This window comes from Ornithodoros turicata, chromosome 10 (assembly GCF_037126465.1).
Source record: "Ornithodoros turicata isolate Travis chromosome 10, ASM3712646v1, whole genome shotgun sequence".
Lineage (NCBI taxonomy): Eukaryota > Metazoa > Arthropoda > Arachnida > Ixodida > Argasidae > Ornithodoros > Ornithodoros turicata.
The window spans coordinates 16336472-16355348 of NC_088210.1; the positions used below are offsets into that span (position 1 = coordinate 16336472).

General features: G+C 46.8%; 1 protein-coding gene across 3 annotated transcripts in view; it reads right to left on the reverse strand.

Moving 5' to 3' along the window:
- Window positions 1–1320: 1320 nt before the first annotated feature.
- The window catches only part of LOC135370687 (myeloid leukemia factor 1-like), a 51346-nt gene continuing 33789 nt past the window's right edge, over window positions 1321–18877 (reverse strand). For all 3 annotated transcript variants that reach the window (XM_064604481.1, XM_064604482.1, XM_064604480.1), the window contains exons 2-6: window positions 10540–10726; window positions 8517–8645; window positions 6568–6727; window positions 4327–4459; window positions 1321–2775 (exon numbers count right to left, since the gene is read on the reverse strand). In XM_064604481.1, coding sequence (XP_064460551.1) covers window positions 2667–2775; window positions 4327–4459; window positions 6568–6727; window positions 8517–8645; window positions 10540–10726 — 718 coding nt within the window. In that variant the 3' untranslated portion in view covers window positions 1321–2666. The remainder of the gene's footprint in view (window positions 2776–4326; window positions 4460–6567; window positions 6728–8516; window positions 8646–10539; window positions 10727–18877) is intronic.

Genomic DNA, 18877 nt, shown 5'->3' on the forward strand with positions numbered 1-18877 from the left:
AGTTTTCAAGTCTTTATATTTAGTAGGCTGTATGAAAGTGTTGACTGCAACTGCATGTGCGCAACCCGTACTATCTCTACACTGAACAAACTTAGCCTCTCAGAACAGTGGTATGGGAACATCTGGAATGCTTCCAGTGCTGTTGTCAGGAATGGAGGGAACATGTCCAGCAGAGCGCTGGCTGCTCTCCAAGGGCACAATGTTGATTCTTAGTTTTGTTGTGAATGAAGATTTTACAGTGCCAGTCCATTACCTGTTTAAGTGCACCTCGTGTTCATAAACTGACACATTTTAATGCAGAACGTCTAACAGCAGCGGTGTGGTGTGGTCCCCACCCCTCCTCTCCACTATACCCTCTTCCCTTTCCACTTACCATTGAAAGAACACTGAGATGTTTTTTTTTTTTTTTAGAGCTGACCTGGAACCAGGGCCCTTTAATACTGCAGTGACATGCCTAAGACCATGCTCGAGGCATTTTGTGTCTCTTCAGAAACCATGCTGAGGCAGTGCCACTCTCCTCTTGTTTTCTTGATGTGATTGAGATGATCAGTGACATCACAGCTCAGGAGATGTCTATATCAGGGATCGGAACTTTTTTTTTCTGTCAGAGTTCACCTCCGTGACAGCACAAAATATCAGTTCGAACCAGTTCAGGAAAGTGCATACTGCACAGATTGCCATGGGTTAAAAGCATCCTTAGGATTTTCAAATAATGCAAATTGACTTTTGTTGTTTCCAACACAACAGTGGTTAACCTCAACACTGTGTTACTGATCTGCATTTCAGGTACAACATTACAGTGTCACATATTCGCTCATCGTATACACCCTGTTACAATTTGCTCAGGGACTGGCTGTTATCTTCACAGCCCTAAATGAAAGCTAGGGGTTGCCAGACAACAAAATTTGTGAACAAGGACGTGGTGATGACAGAAGGAAGCCTACAAATGCCAAAAGGGAGACCTAATAATACAACTGAATGAATGCAATAGCTGTGAAGAGGAAATACCTCGCGCACTTGAGTTGCAGTTTTGTTTGCTTTGTATTTGTTTGGTGCAATCCGCTGTGTAAATCGTACTTACCATTTGTCACAACCAACATTACGTCTGAACCGTTTCGCGAACCGGTCACCACTTAAATTTATTTCGGTTCGGTTTGGGTCAACGCGAGAGAAATATAATTTTGGTTCAGTGCAGTTCGGGTTCAATTAAAAATACGGGTTTTTAACTGTTTTCGGTTCGGATTCAGTTTTCGTTCCGCTCCCTGGTCTACATCACATGAAACCCCTCCAAGAACACATCAAAGTGAAAGGACCACGATATGGGTAAACATGTAACATGCATTTATTCATCATCTGGTTACAATGGCATGTACCGTGTCACGCTGAGTCAACAACTGTTCTACACCACAAACTATTGCAAACAAAGCTGTACCGGTGGTGTAATTGGGGCCCTGCGTGCGGTCCGTGGAATAGATAAGAGTCATAATGTTCGTAAGGTACATTGAAGCATCTTGCGAATGCTCCAGTTGAAGGATACACGTTCCTCTTTATTGGGGATATATAACTGGGAGTCACAGACGTGTGGGACAGGTCTCTCTCTTCTAAATGATCAGATTGGTACACTTTCCATGCCTTGCATATTTACAAGCCAAAGGACAAGCTGACTGACACGTAATACGGGTGGCGTACGCCCCTTTCTCAAACGAGAAAGGATTAAACAAGGAACTCGGAACCTGTCACAGAAAAACCAAAACATGTTTTGAGCACTTTGTTCAGGAGTGATTCACTAGCTTCAATCTCATTGGTGGCATGTAGTTCGTGACAATGCGCTCAATGAAACGTCACTCCAAAACTCGGCCGTATTTAGGTTACAGCCGCCATCGAGGATCGATTGCCTCAAGCAAAAGTTTTAACAAAAAATTTAATTGATAGATAAATGCAAAGTTGAACCCCAGGTACATCACTACAGACCGACCCGGCACATTTCGATTATTTTTGTTGTCGATTAAAAATCATTTCCCTCCGACAACTTTTCCATCGCGTATGCAAGTATGAAGTTTCAATAGAGAGCGCTTGCCTTTCAAATCGGTTTCAGTTTACATTCCCTTGCCCAAGTCCTATGGGGTGTTCCTTTCACGTCTAACGCCCATGTCACATGGCAAGACTTCAATGGTGATTGAAACCAAATGGCCATTGAGCGTGCATGTGGCGCCATCAGGCGTGTAACCTGTCAACTTCTCAAAGAGCATTAGATCCAATGCTCGCTGACAGGTTGACACTTTACACACTTGAGGGCGCTACGTGCATTTTCAATGGCCATTGGTCTGAATGGGCATTGAAGGCTGCCCGTGTGACAAGGGTATTAGTATGAATGTTAAAATTCTCGCAACCGGACGTACACTTTCAACTCAATAAACAGATACGCTCGAATGTAGCATAATTTTACTACAAACCCAACATGCGCACAGACATTTCTGCCGGTGGAGAACCTGGAAATGCTCTTTCAAACCACGGCGGGAAGGGGGGGAAGGTATTCAAGGTGGGTGGGGGGAGCACGAAATGATTAAAATGCGCGCCAGGGGGCAATGCCGAAAGGCGCTCCCCCTGCAGCACGCAGCGCCAAGGAATGGTGTTAGGCTCCCGAACAACAACGAAGCTAAGTGACTTCACATGCTGGTCTCGTGACGAGGCCGCTGGTGCTTGGCTTTGGATTTCCGCTTCGGACGGGGCTCCTGGCGCGCGTCAACGTTCGCGCCGTCTTCCCTCACGTCGTGTCTGCAAATTAGGGCGGCATTGTGTGATACATGTACACTGCACTGTTCACATAGAAACACAATATGAGCCAGAAACAAATGTGTTTGCATCTGCTATTATGTGCAGGATCAAAAACGAGCTGCTTTTGGCACAAAACTCTGATAGAATGAAGATCCAGATCAACATAGCTCAAAACTTAGTTTAGACGTGTTTAAATGGTGTAGTTTAGACTGTTTCAACATGTGTTTAGACTCATTATCACCACATTTCACCACATTACTGCCAGCAATGGTGGAGAGTGTTTCGTCGCCTCAAGTGATGAAGCTCCCCATCCATCATCATTCAAATAAAGTTGTTGTTCTTTGTCTCTTTTTTTTTCTTTTTCTTTTTTGTTTTTTCTAGTACTATTCTCTCTTTCATACTGTGTTTTTCTGTCTTACTCAGGACCTGCAAAAACTTGCAAATGTAACTGGACTGGGAAAAGAGCTTTCAATTTCAGAGAGGGGGAAATAACTAAGCAACAGAAAGACAAGTATATACTAGTGGAAATTCATCCGCCGTATTCTCGCTCAGCCCCGAGGGATGCCTCGACCGCTTCAATAGCCTCAGCAGTGCAGCGAGCGCGTGCCCAATGCACTGCCAAAGCTACTGCAAGGGCCCCTTGAAGCGCAGGGTCCCTTAAAGCTAAGTGAGAATACGGCGGTATGAACATTAAGAATGACACTGGAGAAAACGCATGAAGCATAAATACATTTACAATTAGGAGGGCACACCAGCTCCCTCCTCCCACATGTATTCTGTACAGCACATATTCGAAGCTTTTTCTCCGTAACTAGCGGTCAGATTATAATGTGTGTGATCTTAATGGAGAGGGAACGCCAAGATCTGCAACGTGTGTGGCTCGGAATTTTGAAATTATTCTCGGTTATTTTACGATCAAAGTTTGGATGGTATCCACAAGAAGTCCAGGACAAATTCTGAAATTCCAGGCTCCACACACCCCAGAACTCCTCTCGGCCAGATACCACGGGTACTAAAATCTGACTGCTGAATTTTGAGAAAAAAAGATCAAATCATGTGCCATAGAGAAGGAGCTGGTATGCTCTCTTAGCCACGACCTACTTAATTATAATGACGATGTCCTAGGCACCCCTTCCAAGCGCCGCATTTGGAAGCTAGAGGTGGCGCTACTGATCGGCCCGCTTATTGCCTTCCTCAATTTCTACAATACTTCATACTTCAGCTTACCTTAGTATTTTTGTTCAAGCAGTGAATGTCCTACGGGACATGCTTCTTTCTAAAGTTGATTATCATCATTATTTTACGAATTTTCGTAAGAGCTGTTGCTGTCGTCTGCTACGGTAGTCGTACGTCCGCTTCTGCGCATTCAAAATTCAAATTTCCATCGGCCAACCATGGTTTTGATCTCACGGGCCAATGAGTAGCGCCCCTCGCGGATCGTGCGGATGGGCTCTATATTGGGTTTGCCGATTACGACATGGTCGTTATAATCTCGTGGGTCGTGCTCTTAACTGCTACTGAAAAATGTGAATACAGATAAAAATGTCTAACCTTGGGCCTGCCATAATAGCAAGCTGGTCCTCCCGGTACGGAGGCCTCTGGTAGGGAAGAGACTGGTACGGCTGATGAGACGACGATGCCCTAACCCTCTGCTGCCACTCTTGGTTGAAAGTGTGCGCTTCATCTGTAAGATGACCGACACATGTCAACCCATATAACCGTTACTAACGCAATCATGCTGACACGAAACAGTGGCGAGCAGCATAACTCACGAGTATCTGTGATGTGCCGTGCAGCGTGCAGGACAGCATACCATACAGCATAGAAGAGCATATTTGTACACATTTATAGCGAACCACAGCATATATGAACGGATACAACCAATGTACCATGTTACATGCTCTCGTAATGACATCACCCGCGTGGGAGCTCCACAGTCGCTAGCGGGATTGATACCGTGGCGTAGGTCTTCACCCTTACCCTTCAACCCTTACCCTTCGACCCTTCACCCTTACCCTTCAACACTTACCCTTCAACCCTTACCCTTCACCCTCCACCTTCACCCTTACCGTATTCACTGTCAATTTGAAGTTTCAAAGTTCTTGTAAGTTCTGTGTGAAAATTGATACCATATCGCAGTAATTTCCATGTTTTCAACAACAGCAGTGTCCTAAATAGCATATGGCAGTGAGTTAGAACAGAAACTAAACTTCATCTGACTTAAATCATAGTGGTGGTCTCGCCTCTTGGAAGATACTGATGCCCTCTAGTATAGTAATATCACTGAATGAACCCTAAAGTCAAAGCAGGATATGCCATAGACCTCCGCCTCCCAGTTCGATACTGGTCATAACTACGGTTTCCATTGGTCTCAAGCAAGCACAATCACATAAGTGGAAGTAGGACCAAGTTTACGGTAAAACAGCACAGATGTACTTCATACCACTACATTTACAGGGTTCATTAATACCAGGTAACAACATCCACCTCTCCTACTCGGCATAACCTTAAAACGAAGTGTGTTTGTAGGATGTAACTGGAATATTAGAAAACTGTTAAATGAATTACCTATTGCAGTTATGTCTGTGTATGCCTTTTGTTTATGGCTAGTGGACCCACAGCGATTGCAATGGAAGGTTTTTGCAGAGGTACGTGCAGGCTTCAAACACAAGTGTTTTTTGTGTTTTTTTATATCCAAGTGATACCCACATTTTAATCAAACAATTTATCAAACTGGCTTAACGACCACTTTTAGTAACACAGGCCCGAGCCAAACCTAGGCCCAGTAACATACAGGCCAGGCCCATATTGGTCTAACCCGAGCCCAGCCAAGGCCCACAAAAAGGAGGCTTTACCCTGCCCGGCCCGGCCCAGCACCTCTGCAGTGCTCTAGTGTCTACATGATTAGGATGCAGTGGTGTAGCATGTGTGTGTGTGGGGGGGGCATAAGGGGGCAGTCGCCCCAGGCACAAGAATTCAAGTTATCGACAGAGAGAAAACGAAGTTCGAAATAGAAACAGTGAAACTGTTTATCAATTGAAAAAATCTCAGTTTTTTAAACACTGGGCGCTGATGGAACAATCTTCTGGGGGCCTCAAAGAGACGGACGCAATTGAAGCGAGGTTAGATATACTGCACTGGAGTAAAATTGCTTCCTGTGTGTTTCGGCAGTAGACTGTGCACGTTGAGACAACAGCGTATATTCTCAAAGTGAAGCAACCGAAGCTGAAAGTCCATGAAGCGCTTTCTACTGGATGAAGCTGATGTATTCTTGTTTGGGGGAGCGATACTTGTTTCACCCTGGGCGCTATGTCCCCTTTTACCTACTGTTCCAGCCCTTATGGTTGAACTGTGTAACAGGAATACAGGAATACTTCAGGTGTAACAGGAATATTTCAGAGAAATACACTAAAGGCCCATTAATTTCAAAGCCACACTGCATTCTTTATCTCTTGCATTCTGGAAGAAGGACATCTAGATAGGATACCTGGGCATGGTATGCCAAACCCGTACGTAAGCAAGTTAGACAATTGACCTGCAAGGATACTTCAAACACTTAAAGTCCTGTTGGAAAAACACCAATTCCACTTAAACCACAGTGCAAGCGCAGTACAAACATGCACTATGGATTGGGGGAGAAGTTTTGGTGACAGCTGTTGTCCACCAAACCAATAGATACAACACCAACCAAATGGACTGAATACGGCCTATTTTTTTAAAACATTGCCCAAGAGGCGAGGTGTCGCTCTTACTTGCCAGAGACCACCTTAACGCACATATAGATGAGCTCACCTTCATCTAGGTTGATGAATTCTACATTCTCGTCCTCTTCTCCGGTGCGCCTGTTGCGCTTGCGTCCGATGATGTGTGCCCTCTCGCCTATGTGGTGTCCAATGGCCATTTCTTGAACCCCAGATCTGGAGTCCTGTAGCGACCGTCGAGTCTCCTTCACCTGAAACAACCAAGAAACATTGCTTACAGGATGCAAGTATACGTCACGACCTACTGCATTATAACGACCATGTCATGGGCACCCCCTCCCAGTGCCGCATTTGGAAGCTAGTGGTGGCGCTACTCATCGGCCCGCGGTTACTGCTTCCTCAACTTCTACAATACTTTGTTCTTCAACTTACCTTGGTCGTGGTATAAGTACTGTAGAAGTGTTTTTTTCCGCGTGAAAAATATTTTCGCGTTTTCGAGCAGAGCTGCTTTGAGGATTGATTCGAGAGAACTTAAATTCGCGACACAGGTTTCCGGGAGTGCTTTGCTCTTGCATATTGTGCCGCCGTCAATACTCCGGCATATTTCAGCACGTACTAAGACATCCGTTGTTCACGTGGATTGCGGCATTCTAGGTCCATTCCTTTCTTCTCCTCACAGAGATAGGAGGAAAGGTCCTGTCAAATGGCCTTTAGGGACCCTGTAGGAGGCCATAGTACTGGCCGTGTGCAAGTTAGCCAGTTTATTTTAGCAGTTCTTATTAATTATCACTCGGGGCACTGACCAGTTCGGTTGAGATGTGGTACTACCATTCAAGCTGGTTTTGAGAATGCGGGGAAAGGCATGTTCTGGCTTCGTGGTATAGTGGTATATTGCATGTATAGTGCAAAGCGTTTATAGGAGTAACAAAAGCATGATGGATTTTTATTTCTTGCCTGATTTTCATCTTGCCTGATGGGATAAAACAATCTTCTGCGCTTGCTTAAACAGCCTATGCTACATGGAGTAGAAAGTATCAGGTAGTCGCGGTATAGCGTCGAATGCCGAACGATTTTTGCCCTCATATGGCCAGAGTTATTCGCGGGAACTTAAATTCGCGATTTTGGAGGTGTGCGCGAAAAACGCAACAAATAATTCCGCGCGAAACAAAACACTTCTACAGTATACACTGCATGTGTGACTGGCCCTATCTGCATTTCGCGTTTTCTGCATATGGACACACAGTCTGCATACAGATAGCATCCGTCATATGTTCATTGCACGCTGCTGAAAGCGCTGAAGCCAACGACAACCAGGACAACACAACACGGAGCGCTCACTTTCAACACCTTAACGCGGATGCATTCACATACGCCGTTTTTACCTCTGCAGCAGGGACTACATCCTCGCTATTGTGCACCTCAGATTTTAGCGCATGATAGTACCATACACCTGAATGTGCAAGTGGTCTATGGTCTAGGGGTCTATGTTTTGACTCATTTTCATATTTCTGTAATTTTCTAAAAATTTGTGCAGCTATCTGCAGGAAGAATACTTATTTAAAGAGAAGGTGCAAGTGCGCAAATATGTACACACTGCACAACAAACAGTGCTAGCTTGATGCTCAAGATAAGGCAATCCAGTTGACTGAACGCACTCTTACACCGGATGGTTCTTTGTAATAAGACGTAAAAAAGGGGTCGAAAGGATGTAGTAAACAATAGCGATTCTTCAGGATAATGCGTGTGACGGTAAATACCAGGGCCAGGTGACCCTTTGCAGATAAACTGACTGCGGCTACACTGGTTCCTACAAATTCTCACTATATGGTGGGCAGATACGGATAGCAAGTGGCACGCAGCAAGATAAGAAACCAATAACAGCAGGACTGTTCCAAGTAATGCAAAGCAGATAACAACTTGTTCTTCTGGACAAATGCGGTACGACTGCGTACGAAGGCAGTAACGTAGATTTTTTAACCTCACAAAGTGCAGAGGCATGCATAAAACTTCACGGCGATGGAGCAATAACTTCTCACTTACACCACCAGGAGCCATGCGCGTCGAATTTGAAGCCTGATAGACCTGCGGCCGCCCGTGCTCGTCAGTCGTCATAGTCATGACTGATGATGATGTGTAGGAGTGGCAGTTGGGATCCTGTGCAATACGTCCCTGAAACACGTTCGGCGATACAGTGCTTAGCAAGGGACTGATTTATCAAAACAGACAGCACTTTTCACACCCCAAAAGGATATTCCACCACAGAAATATCCCAGAATTCACCTTATTATCCCCACAATGTATTGCATAGTTCACTCATGCATATTCAATTATCAACACTTCATATATTATTACTGGTTATTTAACACACACTATCGTAATTTTACGCGTATTAGCCGCGGCTTATGCACAATTTTTTTCTTCTAACGGGCGCTCTGCGGCTTATCTGATCACTATTTTTCCTCGGTATTTTCCCTATACAGCAGTTTTAACGAAAGAACCAACAGTGTCTCTGGGACAGTACCGCCCTCCCAATGCACGAACAGTATACGCAACAGGGGCGAGTCCACATTCGAGTAGATTGACCTTCCTGGTGTCTTCTGGAAGACCACTGACCCAGCGATCCATGAAAAACACGCAACAACCGCACAATCCGATCTGGGTGGAACACTAGAACTGAACTCCTTCATGTACGTGATGCTGACTCAGGAGTATGGACTACAGGGCTTATGGCCTTCTCTATGATCTCCTTTGTCGAGCAAATCAGTCGCGTCGTATTGCCCGCGGCTTAACTGCGAGTGCGGCTTATCTGCCAGAAAATTTTCCAAACGTTCCTAAAAACGGGTCCTGCGGCTTATCTGCGGTGCGGCTTATACGCGTGAAATTACGGTACTACAAAAATTGGGCAAAGGAGGCAGTGGCATAGCCAGAAAAATATTTTGGGAGGGGTTCTGTGGGGATATGTTACATGGGGGAGCAAGGGCGGTCCCAGCGAAGTACTTTGGGGTGGGGGGGCGACATCTGCGAGACTTTAGCCAGTCGCTATCCATTTGGGTGCGAGGGGGGGGGGAAGGGGTTCTGAACACGGGCTCAACCTTTTCTCGCACGAAATCTTATCACTGGTAATCCATTTTAGGTATAGTGCCCAGCATAAAGCCGGTTGTACCCTACCTGGACCGCATTCATGTCGACCGAGCTGGCATCGAGCCGCCCATATAGTACTCAGCAGCTGTTTCATTCATGTTTCATTCAGTCATTAATATTGAAATTGGACACTGCTTGTTTGACATCTTTCTGACATTTCACAAACAATGCTGGTAAATATTGCTTAGCTTCACTGTATTAAAAGTGAAAGCGCACAAGTTGATACTCCTTATTACTAGATTGGTAGCAAGGTCCCGTCTGTTGTGTGTTGCGGTCAGCGGGAAGGATTGGTATGCTAGACGATGGGAAGTCTTATGAGTAACAAGTTTAGGGGTGCGCCCTCTTCACTCTCCTTGAGAGTGTCACAGGGAAAGAGACGAAAACTGGACCAGGCTATGTGTTTTTTTTTGGGGGGTGGGTGGGGGGGACCGCCTCCAACGCCCCCCCTTGGGACCGCCACTGTGGGGAGGAGGATTTCCCCCTCGTTTCCCTTTCCTAAATGCACTGCCAAAGGTACGATTTGGGGAGGGGGAATTAATTCCCGACCCCCCCTTACTAACACCACGGGGGGGAGGGGTCATTATTACAGTTACGTTGGCAACTGCGTTACGCAGTAACATAGTCAGAAAAGTATAGCGGAAGAGGTTACATGGGAACTTCACAGGGGGACAAGGATTTTATCCTTGTTTTCCCTTTCCCAAGTTCACTACCGATGTACGAGGGGGTTTGAACCCACAAACCTACCTCGGCTACAGCACTGGCTTAATTAATATATCATTGCTGATATTTACCTATGAAGCCGAAATAACACTGCCCTCCCCCACCCCCGTTGGGGTGCACGAGGGTGGTGAAAATTTGGGGGTGGAGGGGGTTCAGGATAAATCCCCGTACTGATAATAACAGCAAAGCATAAATTACTCACAAAATTTGCGAACATGTCGTCTACGTTTGGAAAGAGGCTCCTCCCAAACCCTCCAAAGGGAGCCATGGCATGTTGAGCATGCCTCATGGGACCACCGATGGCTGGAAATCCACCTATCATGGGTGCAAAGGGGGACATCATGTTGTCCATCATGGCTTCCATCTGTCGCATAGTCTCCATTGGACCTCTGCAAGAAGAAGAGCATTTGCCACGTTAACTCACTGATGGCCCCCTGAGAATTTTCATATGCACGTGCACACATACTATACAGCAGGAGAGCTTATCAGGGATTTTTCTGCACCCCCTCCCCCCCCCCCCCCCCATCTGAAATTTCCGATGGTATCTTCGACTCGCGGTACCAATGCTCTGAGCCCCAGAGCACTTTGCATTAAACATATCCCCCCCCCCCCCCCCCCCCAGAGCACTCAGAGTTCGAGGCACGCGCTCGGAAAGAACTGCCGAAGCTGTTGTCAGAGCTCTCCGATTTGACCAGACGACGATTGAGCGCTCTAGAGTGATCGGTAGCTGCCAGTCAGTAATTTATCCAGACCCCCCTCCCATATCCCCCAAATTTTTGGAGACACACCACAAATGTTTTTCTTTACGATATCGCTGTAATAGATGACCCCCCCCCCCCCCCCCCCGTTTTTTTGCAACCCACCGTGTTTGCAATTCTGGATGAACTACTGCTACCAGTCGAAGATGCCATTGTTGAATTCCGCTCGGCCAGCAATACATATACGGAACCAGTGATTTATCCAGACCCCCAACACGCCCCCCCCCTTAAAAAAATCTGAGACACCCCCCCCCCCCCCCCCTAAAATTTTGTGAGATTATGCAATATTTCGTTGAAGAGCACAAAAGTACTTGGGGTTACCCCGTGTAGCATAGTATGAGAGTATCCATGTTGTGAAGTCACCCCCTCCCCCCTTCCGCGGAGCCTGACACGCCCCCAGGGCCGGGTAAAACCACTGAAGCCCATTCGACGCGTCCTTCAAAGCCTCCCCCCCCCCCCCCCCTCCTTCCCAGTGAATCAAAATAAAGGACTAAAGAAACACGTAAGACGTAGAGTTAATTGTTCAGTAACACTTTCTCCCCCGGGACACGGCCTAAAATCGGCGCCAGAGGCCGCGAAAAAGTTCGTGATCCCGAATGGTTCCACAGCTACAGTGCGCCGGAGTCGTAAGCTAAGTAACCCATAAAAACTCCTAAGCAGAAGCGAAAGGCCGTGTAGAGACCGCAGAAACACCCCTGCTGTATGTCTGTCACACTTTATTATATGCCGGCACGACTTCGTACCATAAAGACGTCGGCCGTGTAACACCTACGATTGTGTTCTGCTCGCCGTCAACTCCCGCTGTTGTTGCCGTTCGCCCGTTTCGGGATCCGCGATGAAAAAAAAAAAATGAAAGAAAACATGACAGCGGGGCCGCAAAGGATGACGGAGAAAACTATCATTTGCGGAGGAAGGCATATTTTCTCTGTTTTTCAATTCACAACTCATATATATATACATATATATATATAGGCATCTTGAGCACGTACAGATACGAACCATGTACCGCATTTTCCGGTGTATAACGCGCACTCCTAAAAACTGACCGAATTTGAAAAAAAAGTTCCACGTATAACGTGCACCGCAATGTTGCTGCAAGCTTCTGTACTGCCACCAGTATACACAATAAACCGAGGCGGTGTATAATATATGCGTACGCTTTATTTGAAACGTGTTTAGTTTCGCGTCCCTTCTCAATCACGCCAGCCTTAATTCTGAAATGAATTCAGGATTATTGACTGCTCAATAGCATCCCTATAAGCAACATCATTAATTCTATGGAGTCCAGCGCCCTTTCGCCGGCTTTATCAACTGACCCTAAGAGATTTTGTGAGAAACTCACAGCACACCCTGGAAGAGGCTGGAGCTTGTACGACACCGACCAGAAAAGGAACTCTGTAGGAAAATATATCTGTATAGCGCCCATCGACCGCGAAGGACCTCTTCAGAGCACTTTGTTACTGTATAACGCGCGCGTTACACACCGGAAAACACTGTAATCCTAATCCAATCATGTTGCGACTGAGTTGTACCAATGGCGATTGCGTACGATGTATTAAAACTCTCTAGTGAGTTTTAGTCTTTCGTACGCTATCGCTTCTGCGGTAGCGTTGGTGATTCTGCGCATGCGCACGACACAAGCAGAGCTTTGGGCAGAACTTCCGCACGCAAAGGCGACGGTTCTGCAGCGTTCTGTTCACTCGCGTGGTCGTCTTCCTTCGTCTATCGCTTCGTATCTCATCTTTCAGGACAAAAGCCTTATTTCCTGCCCCCCCCCCCCCACACACACACACACACCCGCAGAGCAAAATAAATTACATTCAAATTGCATTACAAATACAGTTCTAAATTTAGCGCTTATATCCTATTCACTGTACATTTTCCAAATTTTAACAGTGACGCATTGTCTCATAGACCTTTCCACGTAACGGAACGGTCGTCTCTGTGGTGTCATGCTTCCACTGAGAGATTCATAAAGCGCAACCAACGCCCTTCCTGGGCGCAGCATCAAATTGGTCGGCGCGGCCCATTGCGACAGCCAAAGTTGAGCGACATGTTGCGGCCGGACGCTCCCAAGCATATATTTCTGCTTGTGTTTTCTCTCTCCCTCTCTTTCTCTCTTGTGCATTGCGAAGTAGCACGGCCTTTCGTTAAAAGGAGACTTGAGAGGTAACTCAGTTACAACTTACAAGTAATCACTTATACTGACCAGTTAACCAGTAATTGTAAATAATCACTTTTCTCCGGGAACAACTTCCATGGTGAATACCACTCGTGCGACAGGTTCTGTAAATGACTGGTATTCACCGTGAAAGTTGCTCTCTGAGAGAATTACAAATACAGTTACAATTACTGGTTAATTGAGCCTCACTAGATACCTTTGCACGGAGGGGTCGTCATTATACGGTATACAATTAACTTGTAACAACTTAAACTGCAAACTGTAACAACTTTATATGTCACTGCCGACATGGTTGTAAAACGGAAACGGCAAAGCCGCTGACAAGAAAAAAAAAAGAAGTAGGGGGAGGGGGTTGCCAAACATTTTTAAGGGGTGTTGCGTCTCGTCGTGACAACATTCCCAGGCGTATACACGGATTTTCGGCAGGTGTTCACGAAGGACATCCCTTTCTTCCCGCCAGCCATCCAGACAGCCAAATAAGGCATAAGCGTGCAGGGGATAATGTGTCCATTCTTCCCGCTGGCCATCCAGTCGACGAGCGACCTTCCGAGCCAGACTGTCTGTCCATATCACCATTGCCTTCCGTAGAGCTAAGCCGATTGCGCTGTCTGGGAGACGGACATTGAAGGTGAAGACAAACGCCGTGCGGCAAGGACACACCACCATGTACAACCAGTGTGCTCTATTATAAACGGTGTCACGTGTTGATGCTAGATTGTATATAAAAGCGGAGGCCTTCAGGGCTCCTCTGTCTGTTCACTTCGAGTCTTCGAACATGTAAATAAACCTCGTTGTGTTTCTCGTAACGGACCCCTGCCTGACTACCTCCGGCACCAGACCGCTCGGACCCGAAACCGCAACAACTGGTTGGCAGCACTGGGATGGATCTCACCGGCTGTAACTCGTCACATGGGTGAGTGCTCCGTTTTCCTTGGTCAGATTGTAGCCAGATCGTAAGTGTCTAGAACGATAGGCAAAATCTGTTAGCCCTTTTGGTATAGGAAGCACTAAGTTTTAGCTTCATTCAAAAGGCTAGGGTACGGGAAATTTGCGCTCAGGGGAGAACCATGGACTTGACGAAGTTGCGAGTGCCAGAATTGTTGCTTTTGCTTGAAGAACTTGGGGGTAGCGCGGGGCAGGTAAAGCGGAAACCTCAAATCATTGAGCTCATTAAGAGTATTGGAGCAGATGTTGAGGAGATTGAGGAATGCTGGGAAATCATCCTCGACAGAAAACGAGACGAGGAAGCAATCAAACGTGAACGCGAGGAAAAGGAAAAAAGGGAGGAACGGCAAGCTAAAGAAGCGAGAGAGCATGAACTTGCCTTAAAGAAATTAGAGTTAGAGCGCCTCCGACTTGAATCCGAGACCTCTGTTAGGACGACTGGTAGAAGTGGGGATAATGAAAAGTTGAAGATAAAGGATCTCCTACAGCCGTTCAAAATCGGGGAGGACATCGGTCTGTTTCTCGTGAACTTTGAACGAACCTGCGAGAGGGTAGGCTTTGATCGAGAGACATGGCCACAAAAACTTCTCACCCTACTTCCTTGCGAAGCTGCAGACGTTATTGCGAGGCTGAGCAAGAAAGACGCGGGGGACTACGACAAAGCAAAAGCCGCTCTACTCAAAAAGTACCGACTATCCACCGAGGCTTTTCGACAGCGCTTCCGTTTGTCAGAGAAAAAGGAGGACGAGTCTTACCCGGAATTCGCCTACAGTTTAAAGGCAAACTTAGTAGAATGGCTCAAAAGCGCTGAAGTATTCGGAGACCACGACAAGGTCGTAGAGTGCGTGGCTCTCGAACAGTTTTATCGAGGCCTCCCTGAGCAGATTATGTTTTGGGTACAAGACAGAATGACTGAAGTCAAAATACAGACAGCCGCCGAGTTTGCAGAAGAGTATGTTACACGTAGAAAGGCGCAAAGTGCGGCCTCCGTTTCCTCTAGAGCAACAAAGGAAACTGATAGGGAACAATCCGCACAAGGGAAAGGCGAGCATAGAAGGAGGTTTCATCCTAAACGCGTTGAGAAAAACCGGGTCAATGAAAGCGAGAACGGGAACGAGACCCGACTGACGTATTCCAAGTCAGAGAACAAAGCCCAACCAAAGAAGGAAACAGCAAAAGTGTTTGAGTCTAGGAGACGCGACGTTTGTTATATTTGCAACAAACCAGGGCACTACGCTGCAAATTGTCCCAACAAAGTGGTGTTTTCTTATGTAAGTGACGGTGGCGAGAATGCTAAATTGTTGGAACCATACGTGCGGGATATGACCGTGAACGGAAAGTCGTGTAAGGTTTTGCGCGATTCGGCAGCTACAATGGATGTTGTGCACCCGTCGTACGTGACAAAAGATGACTACCTCCGGCACCAGACCGCTCGGACCCGAAACCGGACATCCCTTTCTTCCCGCCAGCCATCCAGACAGCCAAATAAGGCATAAGCGTGCAGGGGATAATGTGTCCATTCTTCCCGCTGGCCATCCAGTCGACGAGCGACCTTCCGAGCCAGACTGTCTGTCCATATCACCATTGCCTTCCGTAGAGCTAAGCCGATTGCGCTGTCTGGGAGACGGACATTGAAGGTGAAGACAAACGCCGTGCGGCAAGGACACACCACCATGTACAACCAGTGTGCTCTATTATAAACGGTGTCACGTGTTGATGCTAGATTGTATATAAAAGCGGAGGCCTTCAGGGCTCCTCTGTCTGTTCACTTCGAGTCTTCGAACATGTAAATAAACCTCGTTGTGTTTCTCGTAACGGACCCCTGCCTGACTACCTCCGGCACCAGACCGCTCGGACCCGAAACCGCAACAGGGGGGGCGGGGGGGGGGGGGGGGGGTAAGGGAACTGCACGGAACATATACGACGGAGTTCATCAAGAATCAGGTGCATTTTCAACGTGGCGAAATACCGCTAAAACACACACACACACACCACAGTCCTATTTTTACAATCTCCGTGTGTTTTTAGCGCTATTTCATCATATTGGAGGAGGGGGAATTCAATTAGTCCTAAGCCTGGATATGATTCAAAAGAGCGACGGCTGAGCAGTGTCAACACCACCTAGATACAGAAAACCCTGCTTACTCGTCGACGTGACGTAACAACTAAGAGTCAGCCAATTAGGCTCGTGTTTTCAACGGCCGTAGCCAATCACGAACATGCTTTCAGCGGGTCGTAACCGTGAAGACGAGCCACCGTCAGCTTCACGGGCAGCCAGCAACTGACTGTCGTCTGCGAGTAGTAAACGTCCCCAGCACTAAACGGGAAAACAAAATAGAGCGCAACATCGTCCCATATTATTCTCAAGACCGATTTTCAGGAAACCGTGTTGCACTTTTAGTCTACAGGTTTAAATTTGCGAAGTTAGCTGCAATCATTCGAGAGTTTCGCAGAACGGCGAATCGAGGTATATAGCAGACGAATTCTGACTTTATATGTCGACCACGACCTACTAGATTATTCCGACCATGCCATAATTAGCAACCCCTATGAGGAACCCGTCCGCACGATCCGCTAGGAGCGCTACTCATCGGCCCGCGAGACCTACATCATGATTGGACGATGGAAATTTGAATTTTGAACGCGCAGAAGCGGACGCACGATTACCGTAGCAGACGACAGCAACAGTTCCTATATGAAAACGCGTAAAATGATGATGATAATCAACTTTAGAAGGCAGCATCTCCCGTGGGACATCCAGCGCTTGTACAAAAATACTAAGGTAAGCTAAAGTACAAAGTACTGTAGAAATTGACGAAGCAATAACCGTGCCGATGAGCAGCGCCACCGCTAGCCTCCAAATGCGGCGCTGGGAAGGGGTTCGTATGGCATGGTCGCTATAATCTAGTAGGTCGTGATCCTGACTTTATATGTCGACGTAGCTAAGGAGAGAGAGGACGCAATAGGAAAGCCTTCCGAATCTAAGCGGCGTTGGCAGTGTCGCACACATGTTCCACGTCATAAACACAAAGTCAATACGAGCGTTCGCTAGCGGGAGCCATGTGGCAATAAAAGCCTCTATTTACTCTATGAAGGACAGTCAAGTCAAAAGAGTCAACATGTCAGTTCGACTACTCCAGGGCGCGATTCCCACGTGTTTAGTGGAAATGGAAAGGGTATAAAGGTGCCATGTCATTCTGCGAAAAATGATCAAGAACCCGATAGCTGACACTGGAGCGGAAAACGGACCTCTATTTCCACAGATCAATACGCTGCGCTCCAATCAATAAGCTATCCTACATGTTTTCCCAATAGACAGGCGGTAATTAATAATTAATTGATTTACGTTGCGAGACAACTACATGATCATGAGCAACGCCACAGTTAATCAACTGTGACCACAGTTTCCTAATAGAGAAGAAAAATAATCTTGCCGTATGACACAACGAATTTTTAAAAACCGTTTGGCACATACTGTACGACCTTTCAATTTTGCTGGGACTAAATCTGGCAAATTCCAGATGGCAAACTACGTGATTCGAGTGGTTTGCTGCTTGGAGATAAGTCCGAGATTGCCCGTACCATGTAATACCGCGTACTATGCGATCAGCTGCGAAAACAAAGTTTGCAGCACAGTTTCTGAACTGTCAATTCTTAGCGCTATGCAATATCATGTAAATTCTCAATCGAAATTTTCGCGCACGCCCAAAAATTCGCGATAATTCGTGAACATATTGTAAAACACTAACGGTTTTACAGTAACATATCAAACGCACGCGAGACCGAAGCGATACGCAACAAAACGCTAAGCAGAGGCACGGAGATAACCACAAAACGGTTTACGGAAAAACAACGGGCCGTGCACAGGATGAAAGATCAGGAGATCAAGAACGCCCCCATTGTTTTGTGCAACGTTTAGAGCGGATGAAAGCGAGATGGCTCTGTTCCGTAAGGTCACACGGCTCAGGCAAAACAAAGCACACATTAATTATCACGTCGTCGCACACTGCACAGAATAAGCTTCCGATGACGTGAGACAACTGGGCCCGGTCCGACTCATTTGTCGCAGCCGCGCCACGAGCGTGGTGCAGTTCCTGTCAACTTGCTGGTCAGAAAGGACAATGGGGCATCACGTGACCCGTGCGAAATAGGCAGGGCTTCGTGACAGGAGTCACAGTGGTGATTGTGTCATGGGTCACTCGTTACGAGTCGTGTGCATATGCAGTGGAAAATTACCCCGTCATCATGACTTTCTCTCCGTGTGCCGTCCCCCCGCGTCCAAATGTTGGGACTTTTTTTGCAACCAAATGTCCGATTGTGTGCGCTTAATTTTTTTGCGTTCTTGTACTTACAGTGTTCTAGTTTTAAAAAAGCTATTTATTCTGTGACATAATAGCGGTAACCAGGCGAATTGTAGATGGCCGAAACGGTGGGGGCAATCGAAGCAGACGACAGCGAGACAAGCAGACGACAGCCCTTTCGTCTGCTCAGCACGTTCCGCGCGGCCTGCCTGACGCAGACGACAACCTTCACGGCCGGTTTAACAATGACAACGGGTGTTGTAGCATGGAGAAAACTGAAACACAATGGAAATCTTCGATTTAAACAAAAACTGCTTTGTAGAAACTGTGGTGCTCATGATCTCGATACCTAAA